The 18282-nt window shown below is 31.6% G+C and overlaps 1 protein-coding gene across 1 annotated transcript in view; it reads left to right on the forward strand.

The window, feature by feature from the left end:
- The first annotated feature begins 4467 nt into the window (after positions 1-4467).
- Adk2 (Adenosine kinase 2) overlaps positions 4468-18282 on the forward strand; it is a 35602-nt gene continuing 21787 nt past the window's right edge. The window contains exons 1-2 of the mRNA XM_067283936.1: positions 4468-4657; positions 17807-17881. Of these exons, the coding sequence (XP_067140037.1) occupies positions 4644-4657; positions 17807-17881 (89 nt within the window). The 5' untranslated portion in view covers positions 4468-4643. The remainder of the gene's footprint in view (positions 4658-17806; positions 17882-18282) is intronic.

The following is an 18282-nucleotide window of genomic DNA, read 5'->3' on the forward strand; positions in this document are numbered from 1 at the left end:
AAGTATGTAAACATTCCTCCTACTATTTCCGTTTTCTCTTTTTCTTATTCTTTAAATATTATCTACTTTTGTATACTCCTCTTACGCATCTCTTGTTACATTTTACTTTACTTTTTTTAAATATGCTTCTCATTTTTCTATTTATGTATGCGTTTCACAGTTTTCTTTTCTTCATATTCTCTTCGCCTTTTTATACTATCGTTTATTCTTTTTTAAGCATTCTCTACTACTAACATTTTCATTATTATTTTAATATATTCTCTTTGAAATAATATAACGAATTATCGCTCATATTCTCGTACAATTGCTCTTATTACGACTTTTTTCGTGTTTTTGCTGTCTTCTCGTGAGTATACGTTTTCATAACTATTTAAGTTCTACTCTAGGAAACTACGGACGAAAATGATGTGGAACGGGGGGGAAAAAACTCTAAATTGGTCCCCACTCTATACCTTATCGGGGTAGGCGAAGAGGCAGAGATGAAGGCGTGACACATGTAGAAAATCATTTTGCTCACCCAACTGCTCGTGATATACGAGAGACGGGAATAGGATTTTTCCCCCTGATACCAATTTTATCCCCTAAATATTTATTCTATTCGGAGGCTCGATGCAATATTTATTCTCTGTTCTTATCCCTTGGACAGTTACCGGGAGGAGAACGATGACGTCATAATCCGGAGACTGTTCTCTTAGACAAAAGGGAAAGACGGGAGAAAAAAATATATCTAGCAACCCTATTAAGATGACCTTAATTAGGAGAGAAGTATATGTTGGAAAATGTTCTTTGATGTCTGTTAAAAGTTAGAGCTAATGAAAATAGGAAATTTAATGGATCTTTGAAGAACTGACAGGTTGACCAATGAATGTAGCAGCCTCGGAATTAGGGGGCTGGCAACGATTGTGAAGGTATGACTGAATCATCCCGGTAGGATGCCTCATCACTTATGTATGAGCTACCAAATTGCGTCATTGCAAACTGATATAATAAAATAATTCTCACGAATCATTTCCACTTCGCTGATCTGGAAACTCAATTTTAATTTACTGTGAGAATGGTCTGTCATAACTATACCAACTTTTCCGCTCATTAGTTTTTATTTTCATAGTTTTTTTTTTTTTTTTAATAAAACCAAGTAAAATATTACCTTCATTTCGAACTTAATAGAGAACGTTTATATTAGAAAAAAATCTGTTTTTTTTTGTTATTTGTTTAAAACGTTTAGACCTTCGTAAACGGTTTAATATAAAATAATCTTGAATAAATTTAAATCGTAAAAAATTTTTTAATTTAAAATTTAAATTATTTGTGAATGAATCAAGTTAAAATTACATAACTATTGTTTTGCAATTCAATTGAGAATTCGATTTAAAAAAAAAATTTAATTATAGATCTGTAATATTATATATAATATTGAGTAATTGATTTACAATTAAAATACAGAAAACTCGATTAAAATTTTGTTAATTCATATATATATGGTACTGTACTGTACAGTACATTCATTCTTGTATTGTATAGATGGTGCCTCCATCTAGTAACGTAAACGGAAAGATAAACAACGGCTAAATATTATATAGAAAAAACAGTCTAGATTTGATAAAGAAATTCGAAAGGAAAATATTTTAATTAATTATAATTTAACGTTTTAACATAAAGATAGAAAAACTTGTCTTTAAAGATTTTTTTTAAAAATCTACTTATTACAGAATTTAATGCAAATAAGAGTTATGAAATAAAAGAAAAAGAAATTTAATATTGTTCCGAAAATAATCCGTATAACCTGCTTCTCCTACGCAAATACCTCGCTTGCCTACTCAGCTCCGGATGAATAAACTCTATGCAAAAGTCAAACAGGACGATCGGTTAAGTAAAATTAAACTCATATCCATAAATAGTTACACTTGGTAGAAAAATCGTCTTATAAGCAGGTTTTTTTCTAATTCGAAAGAAAGTTTTTTCTTAGAAGTTATTAGTAAAAGTAGTAAAATTTTTTACGATAGGCGTTTTTCGGACACGACGTTAATGGGTTTATGCATCATTGTTAATGGCTTTACATAAAATCAATGTAAAAGCATAATATACTTGACAAAAAGAATTTTATGAAGACTTTATTATCATTAAAAATTTTACAGTAAATAAACGTAACATTAAATTCGTAACTTTGATCCTTTGAGCATAAAACAATTTTAACTCGAAGCTGTTATGGCGTGAGACATGACGACAATCATAAAATTACTTTTTCTTTAATATTAAATTGATCTAAATCATTGTTACTAGAATTAGGAAACATTAAATTGAACGAACATTAAATTTAATAAACACAATTTGTATATTTTTTTGCAATTATGTAAACAGATAGATAGACGAATGGCCTGAACCGGAGATGGGAAATTTGCGCATGATAATATAAAATAGTACAAGATTGTCGTGAATTTTGAGTTTTGAAAATATGTTAACTATTCTTTTTGAATAAAATCATCTATCTAAATGTAATTTATATATAGTCCCATATTTGGTGTAGCCTATGAATGATAAATATGCGCAACTTCCTATACACTTGTGCAACCTGCCATATTATGAAATTCCTCGGAAATGAGATGTAATCTTCCGATTATAAAAGGTTCCTATCTCTGGCCTAGATAGGATACCAGCCTTACTCTGAAAAACTCGGATTCGAGTTCAAGTCGGCTTAGAAATTTTCATGAATGGTCTGATTGGGACAACTTAGATCTTGTTCCTTATCACCAGGCTGTACTCATTAGGAGACGTGGATACAGCCTAGTGATAAGTCCCAATGATTATATACTTTGGATGTAAATGGAGAAAAGTCTTCTTAATACCCGCAAAGAAGATTAAATTAAGTTTGAAAATAATGTAAACGAATGTTAATGCATGGTACTAGTATGACTGGCACAATTTCACCCATTACGGGCGAACTTTATACGACATGAGTGAGAGATGAGAACGACAACACAAATATTAATACTAATCGTGGTAAATTGTAGAAACCGAGATCAGATTCTAATATGAATTTTATTACAACAGTTTGGCATCTTAGTCTTCTTAGCGCGTGTTTCCAGCCGACGTAAACAACTGATTCTAAAATTAAATTATAAGTAAAACAGATCCTAAATATCAGTACGTACCGTACCTTTCCAACATTTCTAAACAAAAATGAAACATCATAAATTTACAAAATTCATTGCAAAATCGTTTTTATTGTTATGCAAATACTTTTATTAAATTGGTTCATATTTGCTTACGGTTGCATTTCCTATATAACAATGAAAAATTTATAGTATGAATTGGCGAAATTTTGTGTTATCTAACAAGCAAATCAGAGATCAAATTATAGATAATATTTGGCAATTTTACTACACTTCAGGGTTAAATAGAAGATAACATTAATCAAATGTTTATGGATACTTGGCCCGTATCAGTGTTATATTTGTTTCATATATCACTATTAACTGATCGAATTACCGCGTTCAAGACGAAAAATGCTGTTCTGTTCGAAATTATTATAATGCGCGATGGTTTACTTATATATATATATGTGTGTAGGCCTATATATATATAAAAGTATACCATCGCGAGGTCTTAAGAATATTTAGAATATATTTCGTCATTTGGTTTAATTTTCATTCAACATTCTGGATGTGTTCAATCTTTCGCTTGGAATGGATTTTTTCTTTCAGATAGTGTAGTTTCTTCTACAATAGTATCCACACGAACTGGTCTAAGGCATTAATTAATTTCTCCAATTATTAATTCATATATAAATAATTATTTCTATTTAGAAATTATTTAAGATTTCTGCTCAGAAATTCTAAGCAAATTCTCAAGATCTCATAGAAGAATCAACCCGCTACTGTTCAAATATTCCATAGCAGCAAAAAAAAAAGAAGAAAAAAAAACTGTATTTTTTAAAGTAGACTCAAATTACAGAAATACGTTGTTTTGAAGTATTTTAAAACATTCTGAATTAATAATTTTAAATTTATTTTATAGACTAAAGGAATTTAGTAAATGCATTTTTTTTTCTTCGCGTTAGGGTTATTTAGAATAAACATCGATAAATTCAGACTTTGTTCATGATATATTTTAATAATAATAATAATATTATTATTTTATATTTAAATTCTAAATATATTTAAAAGAACAAAATTCTCGTAAATAATAATAAAAAAAAGTTTATAAAGAAATAATAATTCATATTTTATTATTGTTTTATTTATTTACAAACTTTGAAAATGTGTAACGAAATACATTTTAATATTCCAAAGGTTATTATTTAATAGATTTTAACAAGAAATTCTTAGTAAATCACGATTTTGTTATTTAATATTTATATTAAATTACAAAATCGTGACCGGCTTTTAAAAATATCATATTACAAAATTCGATTTATCAAAAATAATATAAACATATCCAGGGTCATTTTTCTATCTGATTATATAATTAAAGATTTAAAGTGGTCATCTCCGAATGTCTATTAAAAAAAAAAAAAAAAAAAAAAATTGTCGGTCACATGAATCAAAGATGGTCTGTCGACATCTTCCTTTACGTCATTTCCTGTTAAAGTATTCAGCTGTATCCAACCGCTTGGCGCTGTGGACCACGTGTTCAACTACACAAAAATGAGTAGTTTAAGGTAAGATTTGGGAAAATGTAATTATTTTAAGACGAGAAACTGTTTTTAAGTTTATTTACGTGTATTTAATGATACAGTACGATGATCTCTGTTATAAATTTGGATAAGATAGTTATCGAATCGAAGATAACATCCTTTAATAATTAAAATTTTATATATTTTTTAACGTGCAAATACAATAAATGTATGATTTTTATGTTTTTATGACACAGATAACGAAACTAAACAATTTTCATAGTTCAGTCCAAAGTCTGGGTTGTGTTACTTCAAAAAGAAAGTGTTAATCAAGACAAACTAAGGAACATTTTTATTAATATAACTTTCATTTGACCTATTTACATTTTTATAAAATTATTATTGTTATTAAAAGAAAATGAATACATCTATAGTCAATTCTCCAGATGTGAAATGTTATTTTTATCTTCACATAACCTTATCATAATATTTTTTACAAGGCAATCTTCATGTGTTAATTCAGAAAGAATGAGAATAATTGATAAAGAAGATATGAAGTGAAAATAGGTAAATCCATTTCCTTTTTTAATGAAGTTTTAATGTTATATTAATGTTTAATGTGGATGATATCATTTATTATAATCATTTTAAAATGCAGTTGAAATAATGATAATGTATTTGATTAAATAAATGGCACTAGAAAATGTTTACTAATATAAATAAACACACAATTAAACATTTAACTAACAATAAAATTCAGATTTTAAATTTTTTGTTGTGTGTTTAGTGCATTTTCACAAATATAACCTTGATTGTTAACTTCAATAATAAAACAATGCTGTCATGATTTTGCATAATATTTAAAAGAAAGGATTATAAAATTTATTATCTATTGATTAACTTATTTGGAACATCTTGTTAATAAAATTTGCATAATTATTCTAAATAAAATTCATTCGATATACAGTATGTTATGTGCCATTTCAAAATTTGTAGAATCTCTTAAATTTTTATTTGTTGACTTGTCGGTTTTATGGTTTTTTGGATTTTCTTTGCTTTTTTGTCTTGATTCTGGATGTTACCCTGGTAAATACGGCATTTGATTTGTATGAAAAGCTCTAATAGCAGATGATTTTCAACAGTTTATGTATAAATATTTGTAATATTTTTATCTTTGATGTAGCAAGATTAGCAAGAGTCTACTGTAATTTTATTACAGTAGACTCTTGCTAATCTTGTCTCAAAATTATTTGCATACCCTCCAGTGTGATTATTTGTGATTCCATTTTCATGTAAATGTTAGTTGTGTCACACATCCTGTTTTCCTGTTGACTGAAGTTTTATTTCTCTGTACATTATTGCATTGCAGAGCACTGTATTATTTGCCTGTCTGCCTCCAAAAAAGAATCCATACTGAAGGATGATAAGTCATGTCATTCATTGCCACTAGGCAGGCTTAGCTCTATACTCCTTTTCTAGTAAAGTATTTGAGAAAACATTAATATAACTAATTTTTATGTAGATAAATATAGTTTTTACACATTTAATTTAACATATTAATGATTGTGCATGCTAAATTTTTATATTTTATTTTTGTTTTATAAAAATTGAAAGAGTTAATAATTATTTTAAATAAGTATTTCTTACACAAAAATTATCATCTAGAATTATGTCTTTGAATTCTTACAGAAAAGTAGAAAAGCTCTCAATGTCTGGGTGAAATTTTGAGAATTATGGATTTTAGTTTGCTATGAGCATTTTTCTAATATACGGGGTGGTTATAATTAAAGTTGCCCCACTCAGAGCTGTATAGAGTTCATTCTTGTTGAGGTATTTTGATGAAACTTGGTATATACGTTATATGGACCACGGGGAAAAGGAAAATGCAAAAAAAAATAATTAGTTCAAATTTCTACCACTAGATGAAAAAATGGTGCATGAAGAACAAGAAACACAAAATGGAAACACACAAAAGGTTTTTATTCACAACATTTGTTCAATGTGCAATTCATTTGTGTCAATCACATGTTCAAAGTGCCTTACAGCGTGTTCAACAGTAGCCCGATAGGTTTCTTGAGAAATTGCAGCAATATGGCATATTATGCTTGCTTTCAATTCAGGCAGAGTTTGTATGCTTCTCTATAGACACGATCTTTCAGATATTCCCACAACCATATGAATTCTGCTGAATTGAAAGCAAGCATAACATGCCATATTGCTGCAATTTCTCAAGAAACCTATTGGGCTACTGTTGTACACGCTGTAAAGCTCTTTGAACATGTGATGCAAATGGATTGCACGTTGAACAAATGTCGTGAATAAAACCTTTTGCGTGTTTCCATTTTGTGTTTCTTGTTCTTCATGCGCCATTTTTTCACCTAATGGTAGAAATTTGAACTATATTATTTTTTTTTGCATTTTCCTTTTCCCCATGGTTCATATAATGTATGTACCAAGTTTCATCAAAATACATCAACGAGAATGGACTCTATACAGGTCTGAGTAGGGCAACTTTAATTATAACCACCCTGTATAAAATATTGACTTGTCAATTTCATTTAAACACATTATGTCAGTTAGGCCGTGTTTCTTTATGCAGCGAGAGTGTAGCGAAATGACATCACGAGCAGTGTTGGCCAATTAGAAACCAGTTTCAGTGTGTTCGCTGTAAAGCGCTTCTCGAGCGCTGCATAAAGAAACGAGGGGTTATTAATGAAAACAATTAGGATAGGAATCTAGGTTTCATTCTGATCTGAAAGTTGTTGTAATTTTTTTATGGGCATTTCAGATGATATCATGTCATCATATTTGTTGATTTCTTTACATGTTAGGTCTATCCATAGTAACTAGAATCCAGTCTAGCTATAAAGCCAATTGCATTTGATTTCTCATGAAAACAAGTTAAATTAGCATACATTCTTAATTAAAAACATATTTTTTAATATTTAATAATTTATTTTGAATATTATAGTAGAACCTTGATTATCCAAGCTAATGTGAACTGATGCTATATTGGGTAAATGAAAAAATTGAATAAAACATGTAGCTGCAGTGATTTTGGATTCAAAGGATACCACAGTATGCTTACTTTTTCTGCTGATTGTTATATTCAAGATGAAGATTATAAAGATTTTTTAAAGATATAGCAACACACTAGCAGATGTGATAAATGCTAGTGACACTGACAATAGCTGAATAGACAGGTTATGTGCAGTTGCAAAAGGATGAGCACTCACACTCATATCCTAACAGTCACCATCTCCTTGGCTACTAACTCAGTGTAGTTGAGTGGTTGAGGTTAAAAGTACTACAATATTAACATGCTTAATTCACAGCAAAGCTTTTATGAAATATAAGAAATATGGTGTATTATCACTTACTGATTGTGCTACATAAAAAGGAACTTCAGTTAATTGGGACTTCAATAATAGGGTTCTACTGTATTTGATTTTAACTGTATTTTGGAAAATTGTGGTATTTGGATTTAACAGAAGATTTTGTGAAATGATTGGTGTGTTGTTATCAAATTACTATTTCAACTTTTATTATATGATATCCAAAAAATTAGAAATTGAATATAGGGATAGCTGTGATAATAAAGGCAGGGGGACATGGGATTGAATCCAAGCAGACCAAAAAAAAAAACCTAGGAATTTTTGATGGGTGACTAGTTCTATTCTGCACCTAACCAGCTGCTTCCATTATGGACCTGACTGAACCCATGGTGGGTGTGATTGGAAGGTGTTCATAGTGCCCACAAGACAGAAGGAGTAAAAAAAGAAAAAAAAAGGAAAAATAATTGATTATTTAGTAGTCTCTGTAATTTGACATACATTGGATTGTCAGATTACAGTAGATTGTTGAATTACTGAATTTTGTATGTATGTATGTATGTATTTACTGTACAGTAAAAAATGCACTTGGTTTACAGGTTAGTTTATCATATTAATCATGATTGTGACTGTTTTGCTGACTGCATGTTGTTTATTGCACATGCAACTGATAGTAAATATGTACATCAGTTTGTCTCTTTCACATACATCAACAAGGATAAAAAAAATTTCATGTGCACTGCCTATGAAGTGTTGGATTACTGGACATGTTGGACTGTAAGGATCCTAAATTATATATTTTGTTAGTGCTCTGCAAGAAAAAGATTCCGTGAGAAAATAACCGAAAATGTAAATGAGCCTGTATGAAAATGTAAATGAATGCACACAAAAATGTAAACGGATGCACACACAAATGTAAATGAATGGGCGGTGTGGTACAGTGTAACATCACCATAAGAAGGATAAAAGTCCTGGGGAAGTGAGCCTCGACAGGTGGAGCTGTAGCAAGTAAGGAACGACAGTGCCCTGTGAGTTACAAATGTACTGGACTACTGGACAACTGACCTTCCTGACAAGTAGAAACAAATTGGAGCATAGGACCTTCTTGTTAAATCTAGAAATTAGTCAGTTTGACAAGGGGTGGAGATTGAATTCAGTTTTCATATTTAGAAAACTTTCAATTGTTTAGAAAACATGTTGGGACATTGCTATTCATACCTTACAGGCTGCTTTTGTACAGTTCATTTTCTTTTTTGGTACTATCAAGAGTAAGTTGTTGAGAAGTGAATAAACTTTATTTTTTTCTGTCTTGACAGTTAGTCCTGTCAGTTCTGAGTTCTCTGCATTTAACAATTTGCCCATTCTTCTGCAATGAATGTAATCATTTTGCATTGGTTCCTGCACCAAGTTTAGAGACAAACTATCGACTGACCCTCTATTTTTGTTTGTTTAGTATCTGTACCATTAGGACGTTTCCAGGTCTAGAAAGGACGTTACAGGACTGGCAAGTGATAGACTATAGAGAATATGAGAGTTAAACACTAATTGAATATAAAAGAGTTAATACAAGAGGGTGTTATCAACAATTAATAATAATAATTATAAAGTATTGGCCTTTTAGCAGAGAGGGAACAAAAGAAGTGCGACCTTGTCAATTGGACCCACATGTGGTCAGGTGATATACCACTTGTAAGATGTCGACATGTAAACAGAGGGAAACAAAGGAAGTGCCAACTTTGTCAATTGGATCTACTTGTGGTTAGATGATAGGCCGCTTGCCATATTTAAAAAAAACTACTAAACATGAACAAGTGGTGGATGTTAATGTAAGCTCCACTCTTGTTGGATAACAGCAGACTTAAGTGTAAGCTGTTCACGAAAGAATGGTTTGTAATTGGTTGCAAGTTCTCCGTCCAAAAAACCCTTAAATAGCAGAGCAAATGGGAGAGGGAAAAGAGAAGAGCAAGAGACTGATAATACAGTAGCCTCTGGCACTTGAGAAGCCTGTTAAGCATAGAGAGTGAACTCCTCTGATAATGATCTCAGGGACAGGTGAGTGCAGAGACTGGACGGACCATATAGTTGAGCCAACTCCACAAGCCGACTGAGCCCTCTACAGAGTCTGATATGTAATAGTTTCTGAAGGCCAACCTGGTACGTGAGATACCACACTTTGTTGTCCTGTATATATTATATTGTCAAACTTGTACATTTGATGTATTTTGTTTTGTAAATAAACTGTAAATATTCCCTGAATTGAGTGTGGAGGTGTGCTTTCATTGAACCTGAATCTACTATATCAAATCTTGATACACCTGGAAACCAACCCAACGAGACAGAGTTTGGGAAACAATAATACTAGATCTTCACTATAATATTATATTAATTGTATTGTTTAAAAGTATTTAGAAACTAGATATAAAATTACTTCCTGTTTTTCTATCAAATCTGTCAAATGAGATAGGATCTGATCTAATATAGATGTTAAAATAAAATTCACACCTTATACACTCTAGCAACAAGTTTAACAACAAAAAACATTTTCAACCTAAATTGAGAGGTCTTCAGTTGTCAAATTATTGAATATACTAAAATTTGAATGAAAAAGAACACAAGGTAAAATTTAAAACATAAAATAGTACATATAAAATTTAAGTACTATGGAAAATAAAAAATTAACAATAAATTAGCAATAAACATGAAATTGGTGAGAAAATAGTAAAAGCTTGACTAAGTTAGAGTTTGTAAATACATCTCTGTGTTGTAGTGTACATAGCTATATTTACTGTTAGCTTTATAAATTTCCGATATCTCCAAGTAATTCGTACTTCTCCAGTTTACGCAAATTGTTCCATTATAGCTGTTAAGAAGTATTTCAAGGCTATAATATAAAAATTGTTGAATTGTTGATATTACTATTTATAATAATGTTTAAAAATAAAAATTTTAGATTGCATTAATAATATAATAGAAGCTGAAAATGTATCAGTAAAATATTGATATATTTCCAATTTCCAATATTTTACTAAACTAATATTATTTTATCACTTACTATATTAGAGTAAATAAATTAATAGATTCTTTAAGAAAAATTACAGCAATATAGTGAATTTTTTAAATATGTTTTACCTATTTAATTTTTTTTCTAGATTTGATCTTAATATGTCTTGACCTACAATAAAGAGAAGAAAATCAGTTTTTAGAGACATGAAGACAAATGCTGTTCTTGAAGCAGTACCGATGATCATTATTACTGAACAGATATTTAAAATTTAAAAAATTGTGTAATAAAAATTCTTTAGTGAAGAAAAAATTGAGGAAGCAGAATATATATTTATATAAGATAAAACTTCTATGAATGATTGTACTTGCATTAAGTTATTGTATATACAGTATTTAGAAGTCACATGTTTACCATACCATATGCATAAATAAAGATTGGACTTTTTATATTTCCTATAATAGAGTAAAGAGGATATATTTTCTTGCAAGACAAATATGTTACAACTCTGGTGTAAAAAAGAATTCAAACTTATCAAATTATCACTCAAAGAATTAAATATTTCTTGGTAATAAATAGTGTCATAAGTGCAAACTATGTTTCATTGTGCTAATAGATAATATTTTTAAAAGCATTATTTATAGTTAAAGTGGTCAGATGTACTGATTTTAAAGATTGTGTTCTGATTTCAAATATGTATGTAATTTTAAAGTTGCACTGATTTAAAAAAGCTTGAGTAGTTATCCCTAGCAAACATTACATCCCCTTTACCTGTGATTGGCTGTGAGCAAGGAAAGTCCGTCAGTATCTCATGAACGTCATCTTTTCTCTACATATGTAATCTCCATTCCAAAATAATGTAGTCAGACAATATTGGTTATGATTTTGTGTATGTTGTGCGAGTAGTAAATTTTAATGCTATTTAATAAAGTATCATTAATATCAGAGTACTTATCAGAATTCCAGTGCCACATCTAAATAGATGTTTTAGTGTATTTCAAATTAAATATGCTAGAAATTTTAGACTAAATTATTTAAATATTCTTAAATTTATAATTGAATGAATTCTGCAATATATCATAAGTTTTAATTATATAATGCATAATCTTTTAGCATTATTTTATATAACTTAAAACAATTTTAGTTTCTATTGTTTTATGGTTTTTTTATGTTCAGAGTAGCTTATGCAAATTTTTATCAAGTAAAATTGTAATGTTCAATGTGACTAATACATCACACATTATACTCTACAGCCACATTCTAATCAAGACTATTGAAACAATGAACAGGAGGCACTATTATCAAAGATCCACATTTATTTTTCAAAAAATTCTATGTTTAAAATTGCTTACAATATGTATTTTGGCTGGATACATATGAGATATATAGCACTAGAACATTCCTACTCTCCTTTATTTAATAAACTTCTTCCTTTTCAATATTGTTGCATCTGCACCATTTGACAATAACAAACTTATTATAAACTTTGTCTTATATAATTAACGATTTTGAAAATAAGCAACTATGTTACATAGTATATATTGATATAAACAGTGCATTCAATCAAGGGTGTCGCCAGAGGGGGGGCAGAGGGGCAGTTGCCCCTCCCTAGACATGCGAAAAAAATTATTTAAATGCTAAGTCATTTATTGCCCGATTTATAATTCCCGCGCGAAAAATCCAAGAAGATTATGTTTTAATTAAAATAATCTTCTTAAGCTTCTTAAAATTTATGAATCGTTTTTATTTTACCTACATACAATTCATATCCTCTATCAATTTATATCATCTTGCACCCCCGGCCCATTGGCTGGCGACGCCCTTGCATTCAATTCTGTATTACCTAATATCCTTCTTAACATACTACATAAATATATTGATCCTGTGATTCAATCTTAGTTCAACAATTATTTCTTATTAAGAACTTATAAAATTAAAATAGGTGATTATACTTTTCTTGATTTCCTTGTTGCCAGCCTTCTCACCTCCCCCTCCTAAGGCAGAAACAGGTAATCTCATCCCTGACTTGGAGATTCTACTGCAGGGCCTGTCTGACAGGCAAAAGGAATACTATAGTGGATGGCCACCCTCAAAATTAAGAAAACTAAGGAACCTACCGAAGCTGTGGAATTGAGGGGAAAACTACGTCGCACTTCTCATTGGTTGCCACAGAACGATGTCACCCTAGTCAGGGCCGACAAAACCAAATCACTGGTCCTTATGAAACGCGACACTTATGAACAGTGTTTACTGAATTTCATTAGATTAACCCAATGTGATAGGGTGGACGAAAGTCTGATCGACAACCTTCAGTCCAGGGTTAAACGATTTGCCATACCAAATTAACTGATTGCCTCACTCTTCGTAACATTGTGGTTGACTCCCCTAATTCCCCTAGACCCTTTGCCTTTGTGAAGACACACAAATGGGCACGAACTCCACCTGGTTGTCGACAAAGCTAGAGCACCCACACGAGCCCAAAAACGCCACCCACACCCTCTCCTTGAAGGGTACCCTTACACCGTGACTCATCCTATGGAGATCATATCTCTTTTGAAGGATATTACCTCCCCCCAGTTTATCACTGTCTTGGACTTTAAGTCTCTTTACCCCTCGAATGAGCTTCCTCCAGCCTTTTGTGCGTTCAGGGACATCCTTTTCCGTATCATGGATGATAACACCCTACACTACCACGTACTGGAGATGTCCCACTTAATCTGCTACAGTTCCTTTTCCCAATTTAATGACACAATCTACATGCAGGGAAGAGGGATCTCCATGGGCAGCCCAATTTCAGAGGACCTATGTGAAATGGTAATTACACAGCTAGAGAGCAAAGTCCTTCCACAGTTCCTCCCCAACATCCTATTATACAGGAGATACATCGACAATATTATTGTTTTCTGGAGGACAGAACCAGATATAATGGCCTTTTTCAACACTTTTAATGACAACCTTTACGGCTTAACATTAGAACTCAAACAAGCAAACCACAAGGAGATCCACTTCCTGGACATAAACATCAGAGTGGAGGAGATGGGCATCCACACATCCATGTACTGCAAACTGGGTTTCACATCCACATACATACCAGTGGGATCATGTGACCCTTTTCCATATAAGATCGCAGCATACAATGCTTTAATTAGGAGGCTGCTTACTCATTCATCTTCTACACAAGCGCATGCCACCGAGCTAATGCATATACGTGTTGCATCCACCCATGGATTCCCTAGGCTTACGCATGAATTGATTGTCACTATCATCAGACACACTCACAATGCAGCAACACGGCTGACATGCCGAGTGACAACCATCCCAACAGTGTACAATGGGTTCCTATCACGTTCAATTGGTATGTTAAAATGCTATGTATCAAGATTACCAAGAAACACTGTGTTCAGACCATGTTCAGGAGATGCCCTATTATCTTTGACATCCTTCTCAATGGGAAGGCTCTCCCAACTTGAACAGACTCCCTGGTGTGTACAGTATCCCCATTAGGGACAACAGATTTGGTAGGGACCTCATTTACATTGGATTGACCAAATGCTCCTTGGGGGTCAGATTACAGGAACACATAGCCGACATACATCATAAGAGAAATTACCACTGCCCTTGCCACATATGCTGCCGATCCTGACATAGTGGTGGCTTTTAACAAGGCAAAGCTCATCTGCACTACGTCACATGCGGAACACCTAAAATGGCTATAGGCCATTCACATATGTAAATCGACCCTCAACGACACTTGCATCAATTATAAAGATGAGTTGGTTTTGTCTGCAGCCTGGCAGGCATTGATGGACTCCAAACTTTAAATGTCAAGATCTGTCACCTGCACAAATACGCATTCAAGGCTCATGTAACAGATTCGAATGTTTTCCAAATTTCATTAACCAATCGCTCTGTTCCATCAGAAATTCCATTTAACACTTGAAGAACTCACAGCAGTATGGAAACATTTGTGGTGAACGTTTTCTTTTGTTTTTTTCGTTACATCAGATATAGGTTCTCAGAGTACATTATTTAATACATCCCGGAGTTTTGTGGTGGTATTTTTTATTTAGTGATGCCAGCTAAAATATATAGTAGAACACTCATTAGCCTAACTAAGGCAAGAGCCTGACTAGAGTTCCTGATGGATTGCAAAAAGAACAGAGTATTACCGATGTTGATTTTTCGTATTCATCTCCCACCTGGTAGCAAACCTCTCCTTAAGAAGGTGAAGATGATGTACTTAAATAGAGCCATTCATTCAACCAGAAAGCAAATTTATTCTCTATTGAGAATAAATTTGTTTCCTGGTCAAAATCAGAACCGAAAACTTGTTGTTTCTACTTGACTCTGAAATCTTAGCAAGTGGATTCTTAATCTTGAATCTTAGCAACAGGATGCAGCAATCCATGATAGACTGGATTCTTACCAACCTGAAGACATGGTACCACAAAATATTCCAGTGGATTTTATGTTATCAAGAATTTTTACATCTTGATTTCCCTGATTTTAAATTAAATGTAAAAAAGTGCTGTATCTCTTTTAAGATTTGTTACATGTTTTTATTTGTTTTGATTTTTTATGTTTTAATTTAAGGGGTTTTAATTTGTTTTTATGATATATGTTTTTGTAGGGGGGGCAGAAATCAAATGTCTATCCAGACTTTTTCCTGTAAATTTAATGAAATAAATCGTTTGTAGAAAAAATGAAATTTAAATTAACCCTCATAAAATACAGATTTCCAGAGTTTATTTGCCTATTTCAGATACTAACAACTTTTTTACTTTAAAATTTACAGACATGAAATAGGGTAAAAATTACTTGTTACTAATGATTTGGTAGTTCTATGAAGTCCACTATTGATGATGATGACCAAATACACAAAGGCAGAATATATTGTAAATTGTAGCCAATTATGTCCAATTATTATTTTGTAATTCGCGAACAGCTTTCATTGAGAAAGACATTACTTTTTTCGTTTCAGGCAAGGAAAAAAGATATTTCTAAGCCTGCGAAGAACACGTCCATGTAAGCAAAAAGTGTTTTTTATGGAAAAATACATTCAATCTAAGTCATCAATTATTGTACAAAAAAAAACTGTATGCCATTATCCTGGAATATTATTGGTGTTATTTATTTAAACTTTTTTTACTTATGTGAAGAGATTTAATCAACAGGACTATGAATAGACAGCAGAAAAGGACATGCAGATGCTCCAAAAGAATATGGAAAAGAGAAGGCAAAATGTTTCTAAAAGCTCTGTGAGGTTGTTATTAATGATAGTGGCCAAATACATAATGGCAGAATATAAAGTACAGCAAGAGTGTTTATTATGGAAAAATACTTTTCATAAAGTATCACAACAGAAATTTGTTGTATTTGTCACAAATAACACAAAAACCAAAGAAACTATGAATAAACCAAAAGTTTTACATACTAATGTTTACATTCATCTACAATGGGCCTTGTCGGGTACTATCAAATACAAACTGAACATAACATATTTTTTAAATGGATTCAAGAAAATTAAGAAGATAAATGAAAATTCAAGAATGGATATGCACAATGACACCACAGTTCTCAGTGCATTTCAACAATGCCCACCAAACTGCAGAATACACTTCTTTTTAAAATTAATTGCTCTGCCATCCTTAATCACCTTGCAGGCCACGATGTGATGTAATAGACTAGCCTCTTCAAAGTTGATCCAGATGCCATCCTCCTCTGCATATGCAGATGCTGCTATGTTGACCATCTTTTTAATGTTTTAGTGATGTTGAATTATTTAAGACAAGCTCATTCATGTGGCATATAATAAATGATCAAATTCTACATATATTTTAAATATTTAGTTCTATCTTTTAATTGCAATTCCAATTAATATTCACAGAAACAGCAAATTTTTGAATAGACTTTAGTACTCATAAATTTAGTAAAATTCCTGTTTGAATGTTGCTTATACTGTGTAAACTAACAGGATGCAGCAAATATTATGCAAGCAAGTTCTTTGTATTACATTGTATTGCAGTGTTCTTCCCCAAGTCAGTTTTAGCTGATTGATCAATCAGTTAAATATTTACCCCAGCCAGTTAAAAAGTATTTATTTAGCAATTATTATTTTTTAAAGATAACTGTACCAGAGACTACTAACAATTTAGGGTTAGAGTACAGACGGTGTCATTAACTGAAGTTTGTAAAGAAGTTCAATAGCAGCCAGTTAACAGTTTGTATACTGACCATGTAAAATTTCTCTTGGAGAGAACACTGATACTGTAACCATTGTTAAATGAAATAAAATAATTTTTAACATTTTTCATAATTTCATAAAAAAACATAACTAAAAGTTTCTCTATAAGAATACATAAGTGAATTATTAGATATAGTAAACTTCAAAAATTCTTTTCATTCATATTTATTATTTTGAATCAAGAGCATAAGCTAAAATAATAAATAGATTTGGAAAATTTAATCATAAATATTATTATAAGAAAGCCATTAAGCATTCTAGTTTAAATAAAATTGTATCTCTGAAATATGTTATTTTGACAATTATTAATCAACAATAAATAAAAAAATTTCTTGTTGTTTTAATTTTTCATTAGTTTATGGCTAGTAAATTTTAGATCTAGCTAATTCAAACAGAATAAGTAACTGATATATGTACTGTACAGATAATTCATAACTGCACTTAGTTTATTAGAGAAATAGAGTAGACCAGTAAACTATAGTGTGTAGGGATTAGACAGTTTTCACTAAATAAAATTGAATCATATAATGTCAATCATGCATTTCAAATTTGCTTTTGAAATATATATATATATATATAGTACTTCAATAATTTGATCTAATTATATATTTTTTCAGGAAAGGAATTCTGTTAGGTTTAGGTAATCCCCTTCTTGATATTTCTGCTAATACTGATGAAGATTTTCTTAAGAAGTAAGTTTAATTCATATCTTTTTTTTTAATATTAATAATTAAAGAATATTGTAAAGGTCGCCTTTGGTGGCCTGTGTCAAAGAAACCGCCCGACTGAGGTAATTGCTCCCACCTGGGGTCGGGGCCATAAACGGCCGGGAGGATCAAAGGTGGAGCGTCTCCACTTAAGGGACAATGTGTTGGCCACGTGCCGGCCAGCTTGAGAAAACAAGAATAAATAAAGCACGGACGCAAATGTGAGCTACGTCGGCGGGAGATAGGGCGGACGTCTTGGAAGGCTCTAAGAAGGGGAAGGAAGTGATTGGTCGCAGGAGGCAGTGCCAGAATCCCTTAAATTGGAAGGGTGGCAAAAAAGCGAGGAGAAAAGGGCGAGGGACCTGGTACGTGGCGGTCTCTAACAA

The sequence above is a fragment of the Centruroides vittatus genome, unplaced genomic scaffold (genome assembly GCF_030686945.1).
Source record: "Centruroides vittatus isolate TY-2023 unplaced genomic scaffold, ASM3068694v2 scaffold_1015, whole genome shotgun sequence".
Taxonomy (NCBI): Eukaryota; Metazoa; Arthropoda; class Arachnida; order Scorpiones; family Buthidae; genus Centruroides; species Centruroides vittatus.